The sequence below is a fragment of the Mustela nivalis genome (assembly GCF_964662115.1).
Source record: "Mustela nivalis genome assembly, chromosome: 7".
In the NCBI taxonomy this organism is placed as follows: Eukaryota; Metazoa; Chordata; class Mammalia; order Carnivora; family Mustelidae; genus Mustela; species Mustela nivalis.
Window position 1 is genome coordinate 2,584,297 of NC_139026.1, and position 23,979 is coordinate 2,608,275.

Consider the following 23,979-nt stretch of genomic DNA (forward strand, 5'->3'; position numbering starts at 1 on the left):
GGAGTGAACCGGGATGAAGTCTCACGCCGGGCTCCTTGCTCAGCAGGGAGCCTGCGTCTCCCTCTGCCCTTCACCCTGCTTCTGCGCATCCTCTCTCTGTCACATAATTTTAAAAAGTCTTTCTTTACAAAAGTGAGAGGGATGAATGGAGGAAGAAATAGACAGACACAATGATTAATGGACATTTTGATGGGTGGACAGTCAAATGATGGAAGGACGGACGGACGGATAGACAGATGGACAGACAGACGGACGGATGGATGGATAGACGGACGGACGGACGGACGGACGGATGGACGGATAGACGGACGGACGGACGGACGGACGGACGGATGATGGATAGACGGACGGACGGACGGACGGACGGATGATGGACGGATGATGGACGGATCAGGGGACAGAGGACGAAATGCCGGAGACTAAACAAGAAGTCAAGGGAGGATGGTTGGGACAGATGAGCCCAGGGTGCCTATGGAAAAAGCACTTTCCACACAAGTTCTGGGACTCCAACATTCTCCTGTCACAAGCCATTACTGAGGACCAGAGTCTAGACAAGAGTCCTTCACTCGCCACAGCAGACACCAATGCAAGACTCCAAGCCGACATCCGTCTTCCGCAAAGATGTCCCCCCGACTGCCCGTTCTGACATCACGGGGTAACTAGAGAGGCGGCCTGCACTCAGTCACTCCCTCGTCTGCCGTCCTGCTGGCTACGAGCTCACCAACAAAGGCCTCTGTCGAATGCATCCCCGTACACCCAGGACCCAGCACAGAGCACGTTTCACAGATGTTGGCGGAATGTGTGAACTCACCCGTGTCCCAACCCAGAGGCCACTCAGTCCGAGACAGGGCTGGAGAAACAGTGGGTCCCCCAGAACGTGGGAGAGGGCCCCCTGCCAAGGTGCCCGGCTCCCGAGGCACCCACTGCGAGGGCCAGCTAACACAGGCACAGGGCCACCTCCCCGCCTCCAAACAGCAAGCCGGGGCACATACCAGGCCACGGGGGAAGTCAAGCGGGGCTGCCATGGGTCCTGCTGCCGCCTCTCCTCCCCGCAACGATGGAGCCGCTAGCACGGCTGGGAAACCAAGGAGCGCCCAGCCCGCCCCTGGTTGGCGGGAGAGCAGTACAGAGCCAGGAGGAGGGACGGAGGCAGGATGGACAGGGAAGTATGCCCCCGCGCAAGTCCTCCAGACACAGACCAAGTGAGGGAGCAGGGCCCCGGGGCCACAGGAGTCTCATCTCCCTCTCCACCGCCCACCCCCAAGGTCACTTCTGATGATGACAGCCCATGAGCAGTAGACTCAGAGGCAAGTCGCCCAGCGGCACCCGTCTGCCTCCTGGTTCACGCAAGTCTAGAACTGAGGCCTAGTCCCTGCCAGGCCTCCCACGGTGCTCAGCGCCTCATGAAGCGGACACTCGCTTTGTGTCCCAAGACTCCACGACAGCAGCAGACCCAGAGTCGTCACACATTCACGGAGATCCCTAACAAAGGACACAACCGGACCAAGGCGTGACAGCTGCCGGGAGGCAAGCAGCCCCGGCCTGACCCAGCCCAGCCTGCTGCCACAGACAGAATACGGGGGTGAGGCCACCTCCCCAAACCACCCCCAGGGGTGAGGGATGAGCACCTGTGACCGCAGCCAGAGTACGGGGCAGGGAGGCCAGGCGTGGCACGGACCACTCCAGTGGGACCACCAGCCGCGGCAGCCCACGCCCACCCGTCTCCAGGCCTGGGACTGGACCGCGGTGGCCTTGGGGGCACCCTGATCTGGCCTGCCCAGCACCGGAGACTTCCAAGAACAACGCTGGACACAGGCCAGCACCCAAGGGCCCGCGGGAAGCGGGGACGGGCGAACAACAGTCTGACTCTGGGTCACGGGCTGATTTTCTGCACGGACGTGGCAGTGCTCTTGGGCTGCTCTGCTCTGTTCTCATTCAGTGTTTAGGAACGAGCCCAAAGCTGCTGGTGCATCAACGGGGAACCTGCGAAAATAACATGAGCAGAGACACAGCAAGAGACCAAAGATCACCTAAGCACTTAACTTCACATTATTTTTTTAAAATAACCAGAACATAGTTTAAAATGATGAGTCTGTCAAAAAAAGGAGCTCCAGGAAGGGCTCTAGCCATCACCAGCACGGTGCTAAAAGCCCCTTTACCCCGCCCCACAGGAGTCCATCCTGCTTCCCGCACTGACAACCTACCCCAGACAGAGAAACGCCTCCTTCCCGGGACTGCCGTGAGGAGAACCCAAGCGCAGCTCACTCTCTGCTCTCTCACCAGTAAGCTGCAGCGGGAGCAGTCGCTGGTCGCCTCCCCTGCACACAGAGACCCCTGCCCCCAGGAAACTCTGCCTCTCAGAAGACTCGGGTACAGTGCGAGAGCCAACCGTGGACCCCGTCCCTCCAGGCTCTCGGGGAGCGGCCCCCCTTGTGCCTCCCGCCAGCCGGTGGAGACAGAGGTCTCGGTGCCCACCTGGGGCTCGGGCCCACCGGCTCACTCACGACCTTCCCTCCCTGCCCACAGCGCCCCAGGACCCCCACAGTGGGCAGACACGCTCACGGGGCTCTCACGCTAAATGCGATGTCCCACCCCGGAGCTACTCCCCTGTCCCCTCCTTGTTCGGGCACATTCCCTCAAGGACCTCCTGCACCAAGCTGACAAATTCCGAGCATCAACATGATTCGTTTCAGAAAAGAGGTGTAACCTGGTAAACACACAGACACACAGACACGCACTTTGAGCAGGAAAGCGGCCACATTAGCAAACCCTGGGAGCGACGGGCCCAGACACCGTGCTGACCAGGGGATGCCCAGAGCAGTGTGAAAGGCCGGGGGGCGGGCAGCACGGCTTCCCCAGCCGAGTCTCCGCACAAGACGCTTCTCAACACACACAGACGCCTGGCAGACAGCCCCGCAGCCTGCGATCAAAGCCGGCGTCACCAGCGATGGACGACCTGCCCCGTGTGTCCCCAGCAAATCCTTGAGGACGCAGCCACACGTCTGTGGATTCCTGCCAAAATCTGGATCTGTGCACCAGGAAGCAACAGATAAGCCCAAATTAACAGATACTCTGGCAAGAAAACAAAGCAACAAAACCCGAATGTGCACGCTTCAGAAACAGCTGAGTCACGAAACACAAAGAAAGGCTAGTCTGTCCCAGGCGAGAAAAGACCAGTAAAGGCAGCGTGGGTCCAGGGATGCACAGGGACACCTGGACGGGGTCTGCAGGCGAAGCGCCAGTTCTGCTGTCAAGGTCCATCCCTGGCTTTGGCGGGAGCACTGTGCTTGCGGGAGAGAAGGCTCCTATTCAGGGGAAACACTGAAGTATGCGGGGTGAACTCACGAGACCCCCTGTTGTGCCCCCAGCACCCCCCAGGCAGGGCCCCCCCCCAGGCCCCACCCACTCATTTGTTCTCTTGGTGCCCCTGGAGGTCCCGCAGCACACGGCGCCCTCCTGAGCTGAGACACAGCAGCCCACTGGGTTCCGCACGCCGAGGTCCGCACGCTGGGTTCCGCACGCCGAGGTCCGCACGCCGGGGTCCGCACGCCGGGGTCCTCCCGCAGCAGTGCACGGAGGTGACTTCCTGCCCCACTCACCGGCCCGTCCTCCTTTCCTGGGCACGAGCCATCCCGAGCGCTCCTCATCCGTTTCTTGAAGCAGAAAGTGACAGGAGAACTCCTCCTCTCTCCTGAAGTCCTTTTCCTGGGCTCCTGCTGGTCTGCTTTTTTCTGGAGGACAGTGTGAGCTCCAATCCTGCCACTGCTGTGTGTCCGGCCTCAGGGAGGGGCGCGGGCCTCGGGACCGTAGCAGGACTACGGAAGCAGGGATGCAGGAGGGACTCTGGGGACGCAGGGCAGGAGTGATGCTGAGAAGCGCCTATGGTCACCTCGGAGCCACGGCCTGGAACCGCAAGCCCAGGCTCCCTGACGAGGAAACAGCGAGCAGGAAACAGAGGCAGCTGTACCTGGGGCAGGGCCAGCTCCGTGTCACAGGGCCCCGGGGGCATCGGGAACAGAGCCTGTGCAACGGGTAAAGGACGAGCTCGGGGCACCTGCATCACAGATGCAAGGCCGTGCTGCACCATGCTCCTGAAGACATCTAGGGGACAGGGCACCAGAGTTCTGGAACATTCCATGGCCATCGCAGTCTGGTTACACAGATGCTCTCTGCACGTACTGCCTCTCCTGGCCTGGCCCTCAGCATGAGTGACCCACAAGGCTCATTCTCCCAGGCAACACACAGGTAAACTGAGGCAGGGACACCCAAAGACTCGACGGCAGCTATTAATCACGACGGCAGCTTCCTCAGTCATCCACCACGAACACCACAGGGGCCCATGGTGGGGGCTGGGGGTCGGGGAGCCGGGATGGCAGCACCCACACCAGAGTCCAGGCGGCCCAGGCCAAGCTGGCTAAGAGGCCAGCAAGGGCTCGGGGGCCTCCCTGCACGCCCCCCAGGGCACCCGTGCTCGCACTCTAAGTGAGCTGGAGAAGCCTAGCACGACTTGGAGGGGGTGGGCTCATGGGAAGCAGGCAGGGGCAGAAGCAAGGAGAACCCTGCAGGGGCCTTCATTCAACCCTTAGCTGCTCAGTCAACCCCGGGGGCTCCCCAAGTGTGGAGGGCCCGGCAGCGGGTCAGGGGGCCAGCAAGGGGGTCTACGCAGGTCTGCGTGGCAGATACACAGCAGCTGCGCTCTGCAAGGCGGGGAGGTCCTCCGCTAACCGAGCTCAGCCGCTGGCCTGGCCGCCCGGCTGTGCAGGCGAGGATGAGGGCCGAGGACCCCAGCGTGCTCCAGGGCCAGGCCGCTCTGAGCAACAAGGCCCCCTGCCCGGCCTGGCTGCCACCTCCCTGCCCCAGCGGGTCTCTCCGGCCCTGGCTCTCTGACTGCCGTCCTCGGGAAGCAGATGGCAGAAAACACGTGGCCATGGGAAGGTCTGCCTGACCAGAATGACAGCACGAGGGTGGCTGCGAGGTAAGACACGGGTCCCGCCAGAGCGGTTTCTGCACACGGGGCTGAGCAGGAAGGCCATGGGAAGATCAAGCAGGGAAGGACGCTCCAGCTGACTCGCGGGTGTCTTCACCGTCAGGAGGGAGGCATCCAAGCGTAAAAAGGGGGAGGACCCCGGATTCTCACCCCTCTATCATTCGCTCACTTCGACAGAAGCTCCAAGCACTAGCTGTTCTGGGGATGCTTTGTGCAGACCAGACAAAGGGCCGGGGGTGCGGGCAGGGACGCGCAGAGCCCCCATTCCCAGGCGCCAGGGTGGGAACCGCCTCCTGGCCCCCTCGGCCCTAGGTCCAGTCATGCAGCACATAGGACAGACTGCGTGACAGCAGCTCCTACCCAGGTCTCGCCTCAGCCCTGCGACAAGCTGCTGCACCCCAGGGCTCCCGCAGACGTGGCACAGTCAGGATCCAAAGGAAGAATCCGTGGTCCACATCTCCATGTTCTGTGCCAGCTCCCAGGGAGCCGGCTGCACACACAGGGCACCACCCTTAGCCGGGGGACCGGGGGCTCCCCACATGGCAGCAACCAGAGACTGGAGCCGTCACACACACACACACACACACACACACACAAGGGGTCTGAAGCCAGGGGTCACACAGAGGGACACGGCAGAGGGCAGGAGGTCCAAGCTGCAGAAGAGATCGGTCTGCCCTGTCCCCTGTGCGGAGAGAGGGGTGCGTGCCTGAGAGGGACCATGGAGAAGCTTGGGGAAGCATGGTGCCCTGCAGGGGGCCCAGCAGGGGGCCCAGCAGGGACCCACAGCCCGAAGCATGGGGGACGCAGGGACCACAGCGAGTAAAGACGGGAAGTGCCCCATGGTCTATCATGAGAGCCGACGGCTTGCAGGCAGGGAAGGTGACCTCCGCTACAGAAACCGTCCTCTCCCAGCCAGCCTGGCACGGAAATGGCCAGCTGTAAGGCTGCCTTCTGTCCGGGATTTAAGAGGGACGTTGGTGCTTTACGGTGGGGGCGATAAAACGACTTGCATTTTCCAGCAACTTGTAACCACGAATAAAAATGACTTTCGGGAATCCTATCAAAACCAGAATTTGATGGCCTGCATTCAAAACCAAGACAACATTTTCTTCCTAAGGTCAAGGAGAATCCCGTATTTGGAAGCATCTACTTACAATTTACTTAACTAGTCTGGGTTTGGCAACAAACCCGGAACGTTGCTCTCAGGCTGGAGGGTCGCAGAGAGAGCTCCATTAGGAGAAAATCATCTAAGTCACGGGCTCCGAGGGCCTCACGTGCTTGTGGTTCATCACACACCGGATGGCCGTCACCACCTCCCAGATAAACACGCTCCCCACCCGAGCCGCTGCATGTACACGGTCGCCACGGGGTGGGCGCTCCAGTCCCCGCACCTCCAACTGGTTCTGGGGCAGGAACGGCCCAGGATGCAGAGAGACCACGTCTGCAGTGCGGCACAGCAGCCCGGCCTCGGCCGCCCTGCCAGCTGGACGCACCGCTGTAGGGCCCCTCCCTGGCCTTCCCGGACAGCCCGGCTGACCCGGGCGTGAGGACGGCCTCCAGAGGCCATGAGGCAGGCTGGGAGGGGGCAGCCAGATGATCTCGGGGCTCCCCTCAATTCCATGCTGCGTCTGGGCCTGCAGGAAAGATCTCCCGGGGGACAGTCGATGTCCCGTCTCCTGATACAGGACAGGATGTCCGCAGCGGTTACAGCCCACCCACACACATCAATAAGGTCTTGAAACATCATCTAACCCCTCTGCCCTGCAGGGGATTTAAGTGTGGCCCCACCCGCAAGCCACGAGCTCCAAGACCCTCTTGGGACCCTGCAGTCCAAGCATGGGAGGGTTGTCCCTCGGTTTTAAGAAAATAAATTCCTCTCAATCTATTCAGGGGAACACCCGAAAACAAGCTTACATTGGGTCCAAGAGGCAGCAAGTCCTAGAGAAAGAGAGGAGACCAGAGCGGTCACAGAGGGACCCCAAGTGATAAGGCTGTAGCCCCACTCTCCCAACACACCTCTCTGGCCTGGAAGATGGCAGGAGGGGGTCGCAGGCCTGACCCGACAGTGGGCTCGGAGACAAGTAGGAGGGCCCTGGGACCTGGCTGCGCGGCAACAGCGGCCGGCGTGGGCAAGGGCAGAGCGGAGGACGGCCGGCACTGTGCCAGGCTGGGTCTGGGGAGCTCCGGGCCCCTCTGAGTCACTGGGACACTGGGACACGCTCAGTATTTCAAAGCTCTGGCAGGTGCCACCTCCCCGGATTATCCTGACAACCTTTGGGGATGGCGGAAAGGACACGTGAAGACTGTCACCCCAGATCGAGGCTTCTCCAAAGAGTGCTGTCCCTGCAACCAGCACGAGGGCCAGCTCGTGGGAGAGCCGACAAAGCCAAGGGGCCGGCAGGTCGCCGCAAGGAAAGGGCCCCGCTCAGCCGGCCAGGGGCACGTTCACACAGAGGCAAGACCATTCTCAGATGACCACAACCGTCAGCACTTACCCAGGCACCTGTCTGCACGCCCAGTGTTTTCCTGTCCCTCTCCCGGTTACTCAGCAGTTAGCAGGGGGCATGCTCTCGGATTACGGAGCTTGTCCACACACCAGATCGCCCCCTCCCCGGATGAAAGGGCAGAAGGGCGGGGACTTGAGAGTCTCGGGCAGAACAAAGGCCACGGAGGAGACCCCCGGATTACATGAACATGCAGAGACAGCGATAATCCTCACAGACGCGTTCACCCACTGCCGCCCAATCGTCCATTCTATATTGGGAGCCTCGTCTGCAGCCCGCGTGGAAGCAGGTCAAAGCCTCGCAGGGTGCGGGAGCCCTCGTGTGCGGACACCACAGTAAGGCCTGAGCCGTGAATCCAGCACCACGCCGACGAGGAGTGGGCACAGTGCACGCCGGCGTCCTGCGCGCGGCTGGGAAGCCTGCGGGACGCCACAGGCACAGGCTCAACACCGGGAGAAGGGACCCGCTTACTATTTCAAGATGGCACATTAGACTTTTGGACCTCCTTCTCCTTCTCAGGCTGGCATGGCGGTGGGCACCGGAAGGCACCAGATGCCGGCTGGCGTCCCAAGAGGAGCCACATTAGGAGCCGCATGAGGAGCCACGTGAGGAGCCACGTGAAGGCCTAGTGGTAGGTACCGCACAGCCACCGCAGCCTGCTGCCCCCGAGGAGGTCCTGGCCGCAGGCAGGCACAGGCAGGGCCCCGAGCCCCAAGCCACTGCTGGGCCCCCGACGTGGGACGGAACTGGGACAGCTCTCCGTGTTCCGCACCAAGCCAGAACAGGCAGAGCTGGAGGCGATGTGGGGCTCACCCAGCATGTGGGGAAAGAGAGGCCAGAGAATGAGCCGGCTCCTCTGGAGGGGAGGTGGACACACCACTTTGTCAGAACTCTGGGGGAGTCACCACAGGAGCAGAGGCGATGAGCCGAGGACAGTGCCTGGGACGCAACAGGCACCTGCCAGACGCAGCTAACAGCCACGGCCGCAGTGGCCAAGCCTGGGCGTGCGACGGGCTCACCAGAACCGGGGTGCACTCTCCTAACACATGACTTGGGGTTCCGCTACGCTTCCTCTAGTCGTCTGATCTTCTGGTACCTGCTAGGGCATCCTTCTCCCCCACAACACAGCGAAGTATCCACGCCGGGTTTCAAGGGGAAGCATATTAAATCCGCTTGGCTGAAGGAGCCCCTGGCGGCCCGGCGCCGGGCTGGCGTTGCCGCCTCCGTGAGTGGAGGGCCCTGACATGCATGGTCCGGAGCGCAGAGGAGAGGACCACGCTCACACGGGGAAGACCGCAGCAGGTGCGGAGACAGAGCCCCAGCAGAGACGGGGCAGCCCGGCGCAGGAGCGCAGCCCGACACAGCACACTCCGCCTCCCATGCAGCCCCACAATGCCACGCGGCCACGTCACTGCGGTCTACGTGTGCTCTGCCAGCCGCCAGGTTCACGTGCTTCCGGTGAAACATCACTATCATTCCAGATGCTCACATCAGCCATCCCCAGGCCTAATGAGGACGCAAGCAGGGGACAGGGAGCTGGTTATTTTTCACTGTCGCACGCCAAGTGCTCCACGGCCGGACCGACGTCGCTGATTTATTCTCTGCTCTCCAACTGCTTACCTTGTAGCAGTAATAAAAATATTTTCACTTGGATGGTAATAAAGCTGAAACTAGTTTACTAGATGTAACCGAATTCTATCTTGAAAGAATAAGTCGATTTTAAACTTACATTGCAGTCAAGACAGCTTTCAGAGAAATTTCATTAAAATCACATTTACCTTAAATTAAAACACAGGGGAGAGGAAAACGTACAAGCAGACACAGCCACGCACACACATGGAGAGCTGCTCCCCTGGAATGCATTCTGGCGGCTGGTTCCCTCGGACTGGAAGGACAGTTTTAAAAAACCGCTAACGGCCACCCTAGTGTGCTGACACAGTCACGCTAACGGGCTCCCCAGGGAGAGGGCAGGGGGGCCGTGCACGGAGGTGGGGCACGCAGGGCCCTTGGCTGCCCAGCAAGGTGACTGTGGCCAAGCGGAGCCCCCAGACCACAGGCCCCAGGGCTTGAGGAAGTGTCAGCCCATCACCGCCAGCCACCCGCGAGGCAGGACTGAGAGCAGGGATGACAGTGGGCTCCGACACCGAACGAAGCTTCCAGCACCTTCGCGTCCGGGTGCGCAAAGGCTCGCAGGGGACAAGCTGCCAGAGCCCCAAACCAGCTGGCCTCCGAGGGCACACGTTGTGCTGACAGTGGCCACAAGAGCACGGACGATCGGACTTCCCTTCTCGGAAGCCCGGCAGGTGCCCCGATTTCTCTCCTCCGACACGCAATCCTGCCTTGCAGCAGCCTCCCGTTCTGCTCTCGGGCTGGCATTTCTCCCGCACTAAGGGACCAAAGCCCTGCAGTCAGAGGTCAGCCTGTCCCTCGGGCTGTACCCGTTTACACACCACAGCTTGCTCGCTCCTCTTCAAGCCCCAAATCCGCACCCCAGAGGAAGGGCTTCCGCGTGCCCACAGCAGGGACGGAGCCGGCCCCTCCCGCCACGAGCACAGCAGCCTCCCTCTGAGAGCCGGGCTCCCCTGCGCTCCTGCCCGCGCGCCCCTGCGCTCCTGGCCGCGTGCCAGACCACCCGGGCTGAGGACAGCCGGCCTTCTGGACACGGGCCTGCAGACGCACCCCACCCCTGCTGCGGGCCCCGACTGGGTGAGGTAGGAGATCTTCCGTGGGGCAGCAGACATGGGAACCAGGCACAGAGTCGGCCTGACACATCAGCCCCCACCCCAACCAGACACGAGAGGCAGATCCGAAATAGAGGGGAGAAGGTCCATCCTGGCTCAGGCCCTGAGCGGGTCCCCAGGGCCCACACAAGGGAGCCACCTGGGGAGTGACCAAGTCCCCCTTCACAAAGCCAGGCCCCACTGGCCACCTGTCTCTGGACCCTGTGGCTACGATCTGAGCGGGGAGGGGTGAGGACCCTCTCCCTCTCCCTCAGGCTCACGCAGCACACCCGTCCTTCGGTGACACTCAGTCACTGCCCTGGGAACGAGTCACCTTTCCACTTGTGTGCAGCCCCCACGTCTCCACACCACCAGCGCCCTGCAGAGTTTGGGACGCATGTCCCAGGGCCCCAAGGAGCACCCCGTGCCCAGCAGGCTGCTGGGGCACACCACTGACACACTTCAGAAGCACCCCGGGACGGACCAAAATGGAAAAGCCATCACGGAAGGAACTACTGCAGGACCCAGAAGCTTTGGGCCTGGCCTGGGCCCAAGGCCGCTGTGACAACCTCCTGGAGTCAACAGCACCTTCCTGGCTCCGGCCCAAGGATGGGCCTCCTGGAGACTCCCCTCCACGGCAGGCCTAGCGGCTCCCTGAGCGCTTCCCAGACTGCACGCGGGTAGGCAGGTGACCTCCCCAGATCTCAGCTCCCTGAGGCCAAGTCCTGCAGCACACTCTGGACACTGGCTACCCTCCCCCAGACGCAGCACACTCTCCCGTCTCCGGTCACCGCCTGCACTCGCAGAGCTCAGAGCGAGCACCAGAATACCTGGCCGCGGGCACGGAAGGTGCAGGAGACAGGAAGTGTTGCAAGTGCAGAAAACAACAAGAACAAGGACCAGAGCAGAAGCCGGGATCACGTGTCCTGATGGAGAGAACGTGACCAGCCAGAGTGTGCCGGCCGGGCTGCCAGGGGGCGGGCGGCGGAAGGGCTGCTTCAAGCTGAGAAGGGCCCAGGGGGCTCCGCGACCATTCCCGGCAGCACTGCCGCAGCGCAGACCAGAAACCAGAGAGGAAGAAGGCACAAACCCACCGGTGCCGCTGAAGGCAGAAAGGAAGAGCCTCCCCTGACACTGCGGGCCTGGCTCACCGTCCCGCGCCGCCGCAGGCCAGCCATCGCGGCCAAGCTCCTGCCCCTGACCCACACAGGGCGGGTCTCCCAAGGTCCCGTCCGCAGTCACTGAGAAGAAAAACCCCACCACCCGCAGGGCAGGCAGGCTCTGCGTGACGGTGAACTCCCCCGGGCTGCCTCCAAATGACCACAGCCAGTGGGTCCGAGACGACCTGAAGCAGAGGCATGAGGGCGCGTGAAAACGCACTCCGTGAGCAGCCGCACCACCACGTCCACGCTGAAGGCAGTGAGCTCAACCAGAGCCCTTGGCCACGAACGGGGACCGCCCCACCCCCGAGGACACCGGCGGCCCCTCCTCCGACAGGCCGGTGTGAGGAGCGTCACCAGGAGCCCCAGGAACACGGAGAAGCACGGGCTCCGGACAGTAACCACGTCCACAAAGGAGCTGCATGTGAAGTGTGGAGTGTAGGGCTGTGAGAGCCGGTGCGTGTGCAAGTGCGCGTACACACGTATATTCCTAAATCCAAAGCAGCCCCCTACGCGGAGGCAGATCCTCCCCGCCACCCGGAACCCCAGCAGCAGGGGCGGCCTGCAGCTCAGGCACGGGCTCGAGTCTAATGTGGGCCCCGCTGAGCTCAGCCGGCTCAGAAGCACCAGCCAAAACGCCAGGCCCGGTGGGATCTGAACGTCAGTGTGTGGCGCACTTACGCCGAAAAGCTACAACTGGTGTGGAATTCACATAACGGGGCGCTCCGTACTCTGGCTGGCTCAAGACCCGGCAGGAAGAAGGATTCATCCCCCGTCCCTCCCAGGCTCTCCCAGGCTAACGCCGGATGTGGCTGGCGTAATGGCCACAAATATATCAGGGGCATCACTTGGTTCTCCTGCAACAACATGCAATTTCATTCAGATCTGTTAGCGCTCCAGGTGTGACACAGAGCCAACAGTCCCACTGGGGCTTCAGAGTTGACCCTGTCCTGGTCCGAGAAAAGTTCATCTCTGCTCGTTATCACAGCACGGAATCACTAGGTCGTTGGTGGGAACTTCGGATTTTACATACAAAGATCAGTCAGCAGGGAACAGACTGACAGCCACCAGAAACACTGAGCACATGCTCTTACCTGTGACCCCGTCTCTCTGCTGTGACTAGCGCACCCAGCGCTGACCACCAAAGCCCAGGGCTCTCCGTGAGCCCTAGGATGGGGATGGGGGTGCGCCCTTCCCCTGGCTCCGGGCCACGCCGCAACACAGCACTGGGTTTGGCCAACAAAGAAGAGCACAGTTTCAGGAACCACTTTCTGTTGGAAGCGTTAAGAGCCTGTGAGGACTCCCCAGAATCCTTTTCCTTCGTCCCAGGACCTGGGCAAGGATGCCCCCGAGGGCGGAGGCTCCCTCAGCCTGAGTCCCAAAGCGAGAGCCACGCAGAACAGAGTCCCAGCCAAGCCGTAAGGGGCGCACTGGCCGCTGAAGCTGCTGAGACTGGCCCACTGTCGGCCAGGTCCTTGCCGAGCCCCGTGACCCACCCTGGGATTCCCGGCCTCCACCCCACATGGGGGTCCACACTCAACCACTCAGAGTTTGGTCAATGTGTGTGTTCGATGCATGTCCAGTGCCAGGCTCTGGGCTCCCACACTGTCCTGACAGCTCAGCTCGAACCAGTCCCAAAGCAGCAGATGACACGACCGCGTGACTCAGAGTCTGGAAGGATCGGACGGTGGCCACCAGAGGAGGAGCTGCTGCTGACCAGAAACGAAACGTGGAAGGAAGGGAGACACCGCCCATCCTGGGGGTGGGTGCAGAGGGGCACCCGTAGTGACTGGGCACTGCCAGGGTACAGGGACTTGGGAAAATCAGCACAGCCTCCAACCTGCAAAACCACCCCAATCCTTAGCCTGTACTGTCTGGTGCAGGCAGACCTGCTCGCCCAGCACAGCTGTGCACACACACGCACACACACCCGTGCATGCACACTTGCATACACAGCACACCTGTGCTCACGGGTTCTCCAGGTTCCACAGAGAACATTCCAGGCTCCACAGGAGCGAGTGCACCCTCTAGACCTCCAAAACGCCAGCAGCCCCACAGGTGCACTGTGGCTCCTGGTGCGTGGGAGCACGAGAGGCACATGGCAGAAGGCGGAGTGTCTCCCGGTCACAGCCAGGACAGTCAGATGCCTCTGATGACTGCGGGTGCAGAGAACCCACTCCCTTCTCCTCCTGTGACTCCACACACACCACACAGCCCTCGGGCTTCCTGACCACACCCTCTAGATCTCATACCTTCTGTGTTTTCTACATTCTTACTCTCCAGGTTTTATTAAGGCTCTTTCCTTCCAATCATTTTCCAGATCATGCATGTTCTCTGTAGCTGTGTCTAAACACAACGTTTTTAATATGGTTATTATATTTTTCAATTCCAAAGATCCTATTTGGTCATTTGTTCAAATCCCTTCTGTAAAACTCCACAGTTTCCTCTTCCCCTGCAGACATAGTCAAGGTTATCTGTTTTTATTCCTTCATACACAGAGATAAGGATAATGGTTTCAGGGTGTATGTCTAAGAATTACAAAAGCACAGCATTTGGGAGGCCAGTTTCTGATATCTGTTGCTTCTGTTTGGTCCACTTAAAGAGTTTTGAATGGGTGATAAGCTTTGACTCTCCGCAGATCATTTTATTTTGAAAAGTACACATGTTTGTAGAAACAATTTCAGTTCCGGTGACTTCCTCCAGTAAAGAATCTGCTTGGCTTCTCCCAAGCACTGTGAGCGCCCCCGGAGAGAAGGACCGCAGCTGAGTTTCACAGGTCCTCCAGACTCTGTTCGGTCCCAAGAAGGTCATGGGCCTTTCTCACATTCTCTGTCCGGGGTAGCTAGACTGTCCGCTGTGGGAGACTGTGAGAACAGCAGCTTGCGTTGGGATTCTTCTTTCTGGATGAGCAGATGCCCTCAGAGCTGCAGCCTTTAGTGCTGGGCTCACCTCTCTGAGCACCAGCGTTCTCCTCGAACGTACGCATGTTGTTTTGTCTTCTTGCTGGTAGTTCAGCACTTTTAAGAAATGTGTTTCCTGGGGCACCTGGGGGGCTCAGGTCATGATCCCGCGGTCCTGGGATCGAGCCCTGCATCAGGCTCCCTGCTCCTTGAGAAGCCTGCTTCTCCCTCTCCCGCTCCCCCTGCTTCTGTTCCCTCTCTCGCTATGTGTCTTTCTTTCTGTCAAATAAATAAATAAAATCTTTTTTAAAAAAGAAAGAAAGAAACGTGTTACCTTTTTCTTTCTTTCTCGTTTTCCTTCCTTTCTGTTCTCCCCCTGGTCGCTACGAGCTTCACAATGAATCCTCTTGAGCTAGTTTTGGTGTGTTCAGGCGGCAGCTTGGGCGGAAGCATCAGACCCAGCAGCACTTGAAGCGAGGCTCGTCGCCTCTCACCTTGTCCTGTGTTCCGAGTTCCATGGCTCGAGTCTTCCCCTCTCATTCTGAGGGAAGTCCTTCCGCTTGTGCCCCACACAGCACAGGGGACTCCCCTGGGTTCTCATTAGCCACCTGAGCTGTCCCGGGACACATCATTACCCCCACCCAGCACACAGCCTCTCAGGCCACTGCCGGCTTCCACTCCGCTGGGCTCCGCCACAGACAGGCTCGTCTCTCCTCACGCAAGGCACCTTCCTGCCTCCGGCACACACTTTTACGAAGGGCTTAAGGCTAGCAGAGAAGGGGTGCAACCTACTCAAAGTAGAACTTAAAGGTGCTTTTGAGAAATCCTTTAGTCAACCCTCTCCACTACAAAATAAGACAACGATGCTGGCTCTCTTAGGGTCTCCCCTCACCTCCTCACTGCGCTTCCCTCTGTGTCTGCCCCCAAACCCCAAGATCTCGGTTCTCCTCCCCCTCGCCACTCTGTTCTTCACAACACAGCTGCAGGACTCCAGGCTTCCTGAACTTTACAGAGCAATTCGGCTCTTTTCCACACTAGTCCTCGCTGAGCCATGCCCATAAAAACCCACCTTTCTGTTTTCCTTTAACTTTTACCCATATATTTAAATTATTAAAAAAAAGTTCACCCATTTTTTCCACCCCAGCCCCACCTCTTGCAACCACCAATCCCTTCCTCACATCCGTGAGCTTGCTTTTTGGTGTTTCCATCTTTTTCTTTCTTTTTTTAGGATTGCACATATAAGAGAGATCGCACAGGATCTGTCTCTCTGTCTGACTTCTTTTCCTTAGCATAATGCTCTCGAGGTCCGTCAAACAGCAGGATCTCCCTTCTTATGGCTGAGTAACACTCCTGTGTGTGTGCGTGTGTACGTGTGTGTGTATGTGTGTGCGCTACAATTTCTTCACATGTTCCTCTGTCAGCGGACACTCGGGTTGTTTCTGTATCTTGCCGAGTGTAAACGATGTCGCGCTCAACATGACGTGGACGGATTTCTTCAAGTTGGCAGTTTTCATTTGGTTCCACTAAATACATGGACGTGAAACTGCTGAGTCACATGGTGATTCCATCTGTAACTTTCTGAAAAACCTCCATCCTGTGAGTGGCCGCACCAGCCTGCGTGCCCGCCCACGGCACACAGGGGCTCCCTTCTCCGGGAACAGCCGTTCTGGTAACAGTGAGACGTACTAGCTCATTGTCCTCTGGATTTGCATTTCCCCGAAGGTTAATGACATAGAACATCTTTCCGTGTGTCTGCTGGCCACCTGCAGGTCTGCTCTGGAAACCCGTCTACTCAGATCTTCCGTCCGTTTTCTAATCAGATTTTTTTTTTTGCTCTTGAGTTATAAGAGTTCTTTATATGTTTTGGATGTTAGCCCCTTATCAGATATATGTGACTCGTGATTATCTTCTCAGATCTAGTAGGCTGCCTTTTCATTTTGTTCACGGTTTTCTTTGCTGCGCAGAATCTTTTTAGTATGATGTATACAGTTCCAACGGTTTATTGTTTTTTTGCTTTTGACAACAGACGCAAAAAATCATAGCCAGGACCTATGTCAATGAGTCTGTGTTTCCTGGTATGAGTTTGAAGGTTTTAGGTCTTATACTCATGTCTTTAACCCACTTTGAGCTAATTCTGTGTATGGTATAAAAGATCAGTCCAGTTTCATTCTTTTATATAAATTTTCCCCATACCATTTATTCAAAAGACTGTTCTTTCCTCATTGTATATTCCTGATTCCTTCGTCGTTAAGTTATTTGACAATACGTGTGTGGGGTTATTTCTGGGCTCTCCATTCTATTTCATTGATCTACGTGTCTGATTTTATGCCAATACCATCCTGTTTTAACTACTGTGGCTTTGGTAACCCAGTTTGAAATCGAGGCCTGTGGCGCCCCAGCCGCACTCTTCCCCTCATACGGCAGGCTCTGTCTGCGGAGCCTGCTGTGCTTCCGTCCATCTTTTAGAATTCTTTATTCAATTTCTCTAAAAAAACACCACTAGAATTTTGATAGGGATTGCAATGAATCTGTAGATTGCTGTGGAGAGTCTGGGCCTTTTAACAACATTAATTCTTCCAATCTATCAACACCAAATATCTTTCCCTTTTCTTTTCTTTTTTTTGGAGGGGGGGGGTTCTTTAACTTCTCTCATTAATGTCTTACAGTTCTCAATACACAGGTCTTTGACCTCCTTAGTTAAATTTATTCCTAAGTATTTTATTCTTTCTTGTTTTTTTAACTTCCTCTTTCTGATGGTTTGAGTGTAAGGAAACACAACCGACTTTTGTGCACTGATTTTGTATCCTGCAACTTGACTAAACCCATTTATTAATTCTAACAGGTTTTCTGATGGAGTCCGAGGTTTTCTATACATAATGTCCTCTTACCTGCACACAGTGACAATTTTACCTCTTCCTCTCCAATGGGGATGTCCTTTCTTTTGCTTGCCTAATTCCTCTGCCTAGGACTTTCAATACTGTGTCAAAAACACAGTGGTGAGAGTAGACATCCTTGTCTTGTCCCCAACATTAAAGGAAAAGCTTTCAGCTTTTCAAAGTTGAGTGTCATGTTAGCTGTGGGCTTATCACAGATGGCCTTTATTGTGCTAAGATATGTTCCTTCTATGCCTATATTCTGTTAGGAGTTTTTATCATAAATGGATGTTGAATTTTATCAAATGTTTTTTCTACATCTACTGAGATGATCCTACAATTTTTATCCTTCATTTTGTTAATGTGGTAGACCACACTGACTGCTATGCGTCTATAATCCAAACCATATTTGGATTATGGATTCCATAGTCCAAATATGCCTGGAATAAGCCGAATTTGGTCACAGAGTGTGATCGTTTTACTATACTGCTGAATTCAATTTGCTAGTATTTCATTGAGCACTTTTATACTAATGTTCATCAAGGATACTGGCCTGTAATTTTCTTTTTTGTGTGTGGCGTCATGGCCCGGTTCTAGCATCAGGATAATGCTGGCCTCGGATACTGTGTTCAGAAGAGTTCCTCCTTCTTCTGTTCTTTCGGGAGGGTTTGAGAAGGATTGGTATCAACCCTTCCCTGAATGCTTGGCAGAACTCACCAGCGAAGCTGCCTGGTCCTAGACTTGTGTTTCTTGGGAAACTTGGACTTTGAATTGCTGCCTCCTTCACATCAGGCTCCCTGCTAGCCCGGGGCCTGGTGTTCAGGTCTGCACCTTCACTATGATTCAGTCTTGGCCGGTGGATAATCGGAATTTCCTACTTCTTCGCAGCCGTCCGCTCTGCTGGCATATACTTGTTCACAGCATCTTTGACGACCCTTTCTGTTTCCGTGGTAACAGCTGTAATTACATCTCCCTTTTCATTTTTGATCTTATTTGAGTCCTCTCTCTCTCTCTCTCTCTCTCTTTCCTGGTGAGTCTTGCTAAATGTTTGTCAACTTTGTTTCCTTCTCAAAGAACAGGCTCTTTGTCTCACTGACCTTGTCTACTACCTGCCCGGGTCGTTTATTCCTGCTCTAACCGGGGCTCCTTCCTTCCCGTAGCTTCGGCCTTCGTCCGCTCGTTCTCTAGCTCCCTGACAGGGAAAGCTGGGTTGTTTACTTGACACTCTGCTCATCGCTTGAGGGAGGCATTTATCACAGGAACCGCCCTCTTACAACTGCTTCTGCTGCGCCCACTAAATTTTGGTATGTCACTTTTCCATTTTCATTTGCCTCAAGGTATTTCTGGATGTCTGTTTTGATTTCTTCTTTGACCCTCTGGTTGTTCAGCAGCATGTTGTCTAATCTCCCCATGTTTGTGAATTTTCCAGTTTTAGTCATGCAATTGACGTCACTGTTCTTAATCAACAAGCCCTCACCGAAGGGCCGAGAAGGTCTGAATCAATGCCGTCCTTCCAAAGTGCAGACAGAAAGCAGTGGTTTTTTTTTTTTTTAAGCAATTTTTCTTCCTAACATATCCTGCCCTTAATAAAATCTTTACAGTCCATGCAGAAGTTGCTAGTGCACAATTTCTCTCTCTAGCGGGTGAGGGATGAAAGCGGGGACGGCGGACTTGCCGCGGCGGAGGTCTGCAGGAGCTCTCCCAAGGGGCCGCTGGGGGGCCTGGGTGCCCCGCAGCCACAGAGCCCAAACCCTGTCCACTAGGTGCACTTCCTGCTTGGAAAGCTTGGGCATCTAAGGTTTCATCAGAAGAACAGACACAAAACGGCTACAGAGTTTCCATATTTTACGTATCTACTACATAAAGGAACCTTCTCTGTTGTGAAGAACGGATCCTTTAGGGCAAAAACTGAAGGCCGGAGGTACCCTCCTCAGAAATTGCACTGGAAATGTGATTTACAGAAAAGCACAGCTTGGGCTGGGATTGCTCCAGTCCCTGCTGCTGCTCTTTTAAACCGTCCGGCGAAGGCTCAGTGTGCTTCTTGCCGAACCACAGCACCGGAGAAAATCCATTCCAGCGTCTCCCAAACCACGGCACCGGTACAGACGAGCGCTACCCACGACCTCCAGCGTCTCCCAAACCACGGCACCGGTACAGACGAGCGCTACCCACGACCTCCAGCGTCTCCCAAACCACGGCACCGGTACAGACGAGCGCTACCCACGACCTCCAAACCTCCACGGAAACAGAAAGTACGCCTTCTAAGGGACAGGAGGGGAAGAGAAGAACCTGCTCCGGAAGTGTGATTCACACCTACTGCAAATCGCAGTTCGGAGAACGGAGAATGGGGCCAGTTGCGAACCCGCTAAACGGGGAGAAGCCGGCCACCTCCCCGAGGTCTCGCTGCGAGGCGGAGAATAAGCTCCCCACAAGCAGAAGCATGTCTCGAGCAGACGGGCTGGAAAGCAGCCAACAGACTGAATGAAATCAAGTATTATTGGGAGAACCGTGAAAACCTCCGAACAGAAATGAGGTAACAACCATTAGATCCCTGGTCGAAAATCAGATTCAATCAAGCCACAAAATGGCGTTTATAATTTGTACGACTGCATTTTACAATGTCATTCACAAGTTCCCCAAACCAAGTGGCTTTCTGGGGAGATGATGACCGGAGTGAGGCGGCGAGGGGCGCAACACGCCGGGACGCGGCGGCCCGGCCGGAAGACACACCCCTGCGGCGACGCTGGAAGCGAAGGACGATTTCTCTGCGCGTTCGGCAAAATCACCTGCCGGGCTCGCATGAGGCCCTCCATGCTAGAGCCCCCTCTTCTCTGCACCTCACCACCACCCGGTCAGCGCCGCAGATCTATGCCTGGTTCTGCTTGGCATCGCTGCATTAATGCTCTGTTCATTAATGTAACGAACTATCGGGAGACGGTGCTGGGAATGGGCAGGTGCTATCTCCCAACTTCCATTTAATTAAACTCTGCTATTGCAATATGACGATCAGCACATCATAGGGGAAATTATTTTAAGAATGAAGGTAAAAGGTATTTCAAAGCCCCCACTTAAATATGAAAGCGTAATCTAAAACGCCAAACACACACTATAATTTTCCTATAATATTAAAGATTTTATTTCCAGACTTGGTAATTAATTGGATTCCATGGAGAAATTATGCCAGCATCCTTGATAGCAAAATGATGCACAAAGGCAGGGAACAGTGTGCCAAAGGACAGCCGTAAACAACCATGCTGTCGCCCAGATTATGACCATCATCGGGCTTAATAAGGAGTGAGAGCTGCCCGCTCCTGGAGCGCATTCATTACTCCCTGCAAAGCGCCTGCACTGAATTCTGATTATGTTGCCTTAATAAAAACGAAGGGGAGAGGCTCCTGCTCCAGTGGCCCCCCCAGAAGAAAGCAAGGCCCTGGCCTGCGGGAGCCAGGACCCCCAGGCTGAGTGAGAACAGCATCTCACTAAGGAGAAGCCAAGTCCTGAGCCTCCCAGCGCCTCCTCCCGGGCCCACGGGGAGCGGCCTTACCATCAATCCGGCTCACGAGCTCTTCCAACATTTTCACCTTCATCTGAATCCCAGGCTGGGCAAACGTATAGTTGTCCTACAGGAAAAATAACAGCCAATATCATATGCACAGAAAATAAACACACAAACCACACCTTCCAGAGGGGAGAAGAGGGCGGAACAAAGGGGAACGGTCTCACAGCGGGACGAACTCACCAAGCGACCCGTGCACGTGGCACGAGGCCCCGTCACAAGGGCCCGCCCACAGCACAGTCCCATCTGGGGTCAGGACCAGGCCTCCCCGACATCAGGGGGCGAAAACACCCGACTCGGGGACCATCTACCGGAGTATCCTTTTGCGTAAATGCAGACATTTACGTTCACGTGGAACAAAGAGGCACGGGCACGGACAGCTACTTGAGAAGTGTGTGCTGGAAGCCGTGGGTGGCCGCCACCTGGGCCGCGGGCACTCGCCAGGGCTGAACTCTCCAGTGCTGGAAGAGCGGACGCAGAACAGCGCCCAGGCCTGGTGCTGAAGGTGTCAGCATCCCACCCCCAGTCCCAAGGCCAAGGACGCGGCCACTGCACAAGGAAGTAGGACCATGTGACCACTCTCCGTCAGCCCAGATGAAGGAGTGGATAAACCAAGACAGGAAAACAAGGGTAGGTGTCCAGCCGAATGAGTCCTCGGTCCAACAGACCTGGAAAGGAGCCCCGCTCTCCTACTCGGGAACCGAACAGCCTTGGCAAGCCACATCACCTCTCCGGGCTCCCACTGGCCGTCTACGCCAAGAGAACAAGGCTGTCTTCTAGGTCTGCTCTGAGGTGTCAAGGAAACCAGGTAGGGGCGGTACTGGAGGGCCCGAGATTACCAGAGGGGCCAGGGAACGAGGGCGGGGCCTCAGCCAGCCTCCCGTCACCTTCAGAAGGGCTGCTGGGCTCCAAAGGCACAGGCCTCCACGCAGGGACACACAGGCAAGACAGAGACAGCCCCAAAGAGGTCCACAGCCTACGCCGGAACCTGCCAAAGGGCACAAAGGGGCCAATCCACCAACCAAAGGGACTTATCTGGACTAGCGGAGGGCCCACCGCAGTCCTGGGGTCCCAACGGGTCCACAGGAGCGTGAGAAGGACCCGACCTGCCGCAGTGACACTAAAGATGGAGGAAGGGGGCAGGAGGCAAAGGACACAGGCTGGGAAAAGGTCAGGCTGTGAGATCTCCCTGGAGCCTCTGGCGCACACCTTGAGTCCACCCCACAAGACACACGTCCTCCCGAGCTGTGAGGGAATACATAACCTGAGTGGCTTTCGGCCACTGAGCCTGCAGCGATTTGTTTCAGCAGCTGCAGGAAATGAACACCGCAGGCCTGGGGGCTATTCGTCCCTGGGGCCCCCAGGACCCACAAGATAAAAGGACAAGATGAGAATCTGGAGCCCCCTGGCCGATCCTGGACTCCGGAGAGCAGACAGGCCTCGGCCCCAGTGCTCACGCGGCCCATGCTAGGCCAGTGCAGGGATGGAAGGGCTCGTCCTCAGGGAGCGACACCAGGCGAGCTGCACGAGCTGTGCCAAGGACAGTGAGACCCCCGGCCTCTGTAAGGTGTAGGTGACACAGGCAAGGTGCAGAGCAAGACAGCTCGCCAGGCAGTCACCATGGGCTGTGGACCGTGGGGAGCACCCCTGCTGCTGCCCCGCACCACAGGCACTGGGGCAGGGGGGCATCCCTTCAGCAGGGACAGCTCCTGGGCAGCCCCCCCACATCTCAGCCTGCATTCGGGGCCCAGGAGGGAAGCATAGGGCAAGTCCAGAAGGGACATGCACTGTCCCAGATAGTCGGCCGTGCAGACAGCCCCGTGAGCGAGGAGCCGTGCCTGCAGAACTGAGTCCAGACCACGGGGGGTACCGAGCAACCAGTGGCACCGACAGTGGCTGTCAGGCGGCCCCGGGGATGCAGCAAGAGCACCCAGTGTGGCCCACTCGGGAATCCGCGACGGGGGTTTCCAGGTGGAACACTCAGCGTGGAGCAGCTCGGGAAGCCGGACGCAGGTGCAGGGGTCCTTGCCCCCAGCCCCTGCACAGTCACTGCCGCGCTCACCGCGCCCACGGTCACGAGCCACACGCAGGCGCAGCCGGCAGCTTGAGCTGGGGCACGAGCGGCAGCCTCTGGGACACGGAACCAAAATCTCCTACGGGGCATCGGGGAATGTCCGCTGGCACAGGAAATGGGCAGAGTGGGCCCCACCCTCTCGCTGGGGGGTCTCCCCCACGTAAATCTGGGGTGACGGGCTCTGGGCTCCAAACCGTGGCAGCTCTGCCAGCACAAAACCAAGAGAAGCAGCGTCCACCAACCTCACCCGGAGCGATGCCAAGGCACAAAGGACGGTGCCCCAGGGGTGGCACCATGGGGGCCTGGTGTGACCGTCTCCTAGACCTGATGACAGGCCTGCAGGTCCTGCTAAACCCAGCCCTGGAGAAGGCAGTCAGGGACTTGCGTTTAATGGGTGGGACTTCGGGGCCTAACGGAGCCATGGGTGTCCCTTAAGGACACACTGTAAGCTTTAACGTAGCTGAACTTCAACAGGGTAAGAAATTGGGGTTTTGGACTCGAGCTTGCAAGGGTTAGCCTCTGAGACTTACTTTCTCTCTGGAAATTGGAAAACAGAAGGAGATTTATATTCAAATGCGGGGCATACTGCCTTGGTGAAAGTTTATACACCACCCCTTGGCCTCGCAGCAGAAAATTCTGACGAGCCAGCCCGAAGGACATTCGTGGATCCGGCTCGGGGCGGGAAACACCCTGGAGGCGGGAGCTGCAGCCTTGGGCAGGGGCCTTGCAGATTATTTCCCCGACACTCGGTTCGGACAAATTCCGGAGACATCAGGGGAGCATTCTAATACCCTCCCCCGGTGGTCTCAGGAGAGCAACGGGGCGACGGCTTCCCTGGGAGCTGGTCCATCCTGAGGGGCCCCTCCTCTCCATCTCCAAGGGGAATCGGCTGGCACCACCCCTGGACCTCTCTCTATCCCCAGGACACACTCGCCCAGGAAGGCCACTTATCCGCTGCTAGAGCCGGCAGGACGGACAGGCTGCGGCTCAGCCCTCCTCCCAGCGGTTGGAGCCGGCTACACTCTGGGCAGGCTGCCCCCTCGAAGGCTCTGCAGCCCCCAAGGACGCGCTGGCGCTGATGGGGTGCGTGAGCCCGGTAATCCTAGGATTCGGTCAGCCGGTACGTCTGGCGCTCACACTGAGATAGGATTTCAAGATTCTCATTTAGAAGAAATAAAAGTTACTCTTCGGTCTCCATCTGCCAC

At 57.3% G+C, this 23,979-nt stretch overlaps 1 protein-coding gene across 5 annotated transcripts in view; it reads right to left on the reverse strand.

The window, feature by feature from the left end:
- TBC1D22A (TBC1 domain family member 22A) overlaps positions 1 to 23,979 on the reverse strand; it is a 299,948-nt gene that overhangs the window by 90,589 nt on the left and 185,380 nt on the right. For all 5 annotated transcript variants that reach the window (XM_082739616.1, XM_082739615.1, XM_082739618.1 and 2 more), the window contains one exon: positions 20,689 to 20,764. In XM_082739616.1, the coding sequence (XP_082595742.1) occupies positions 20,689 to 20,764 (76 nt within the window). The remainder of the gene's footprint in view (positions 1 to 20,688; positions 20,765 to 23,979) is intronic.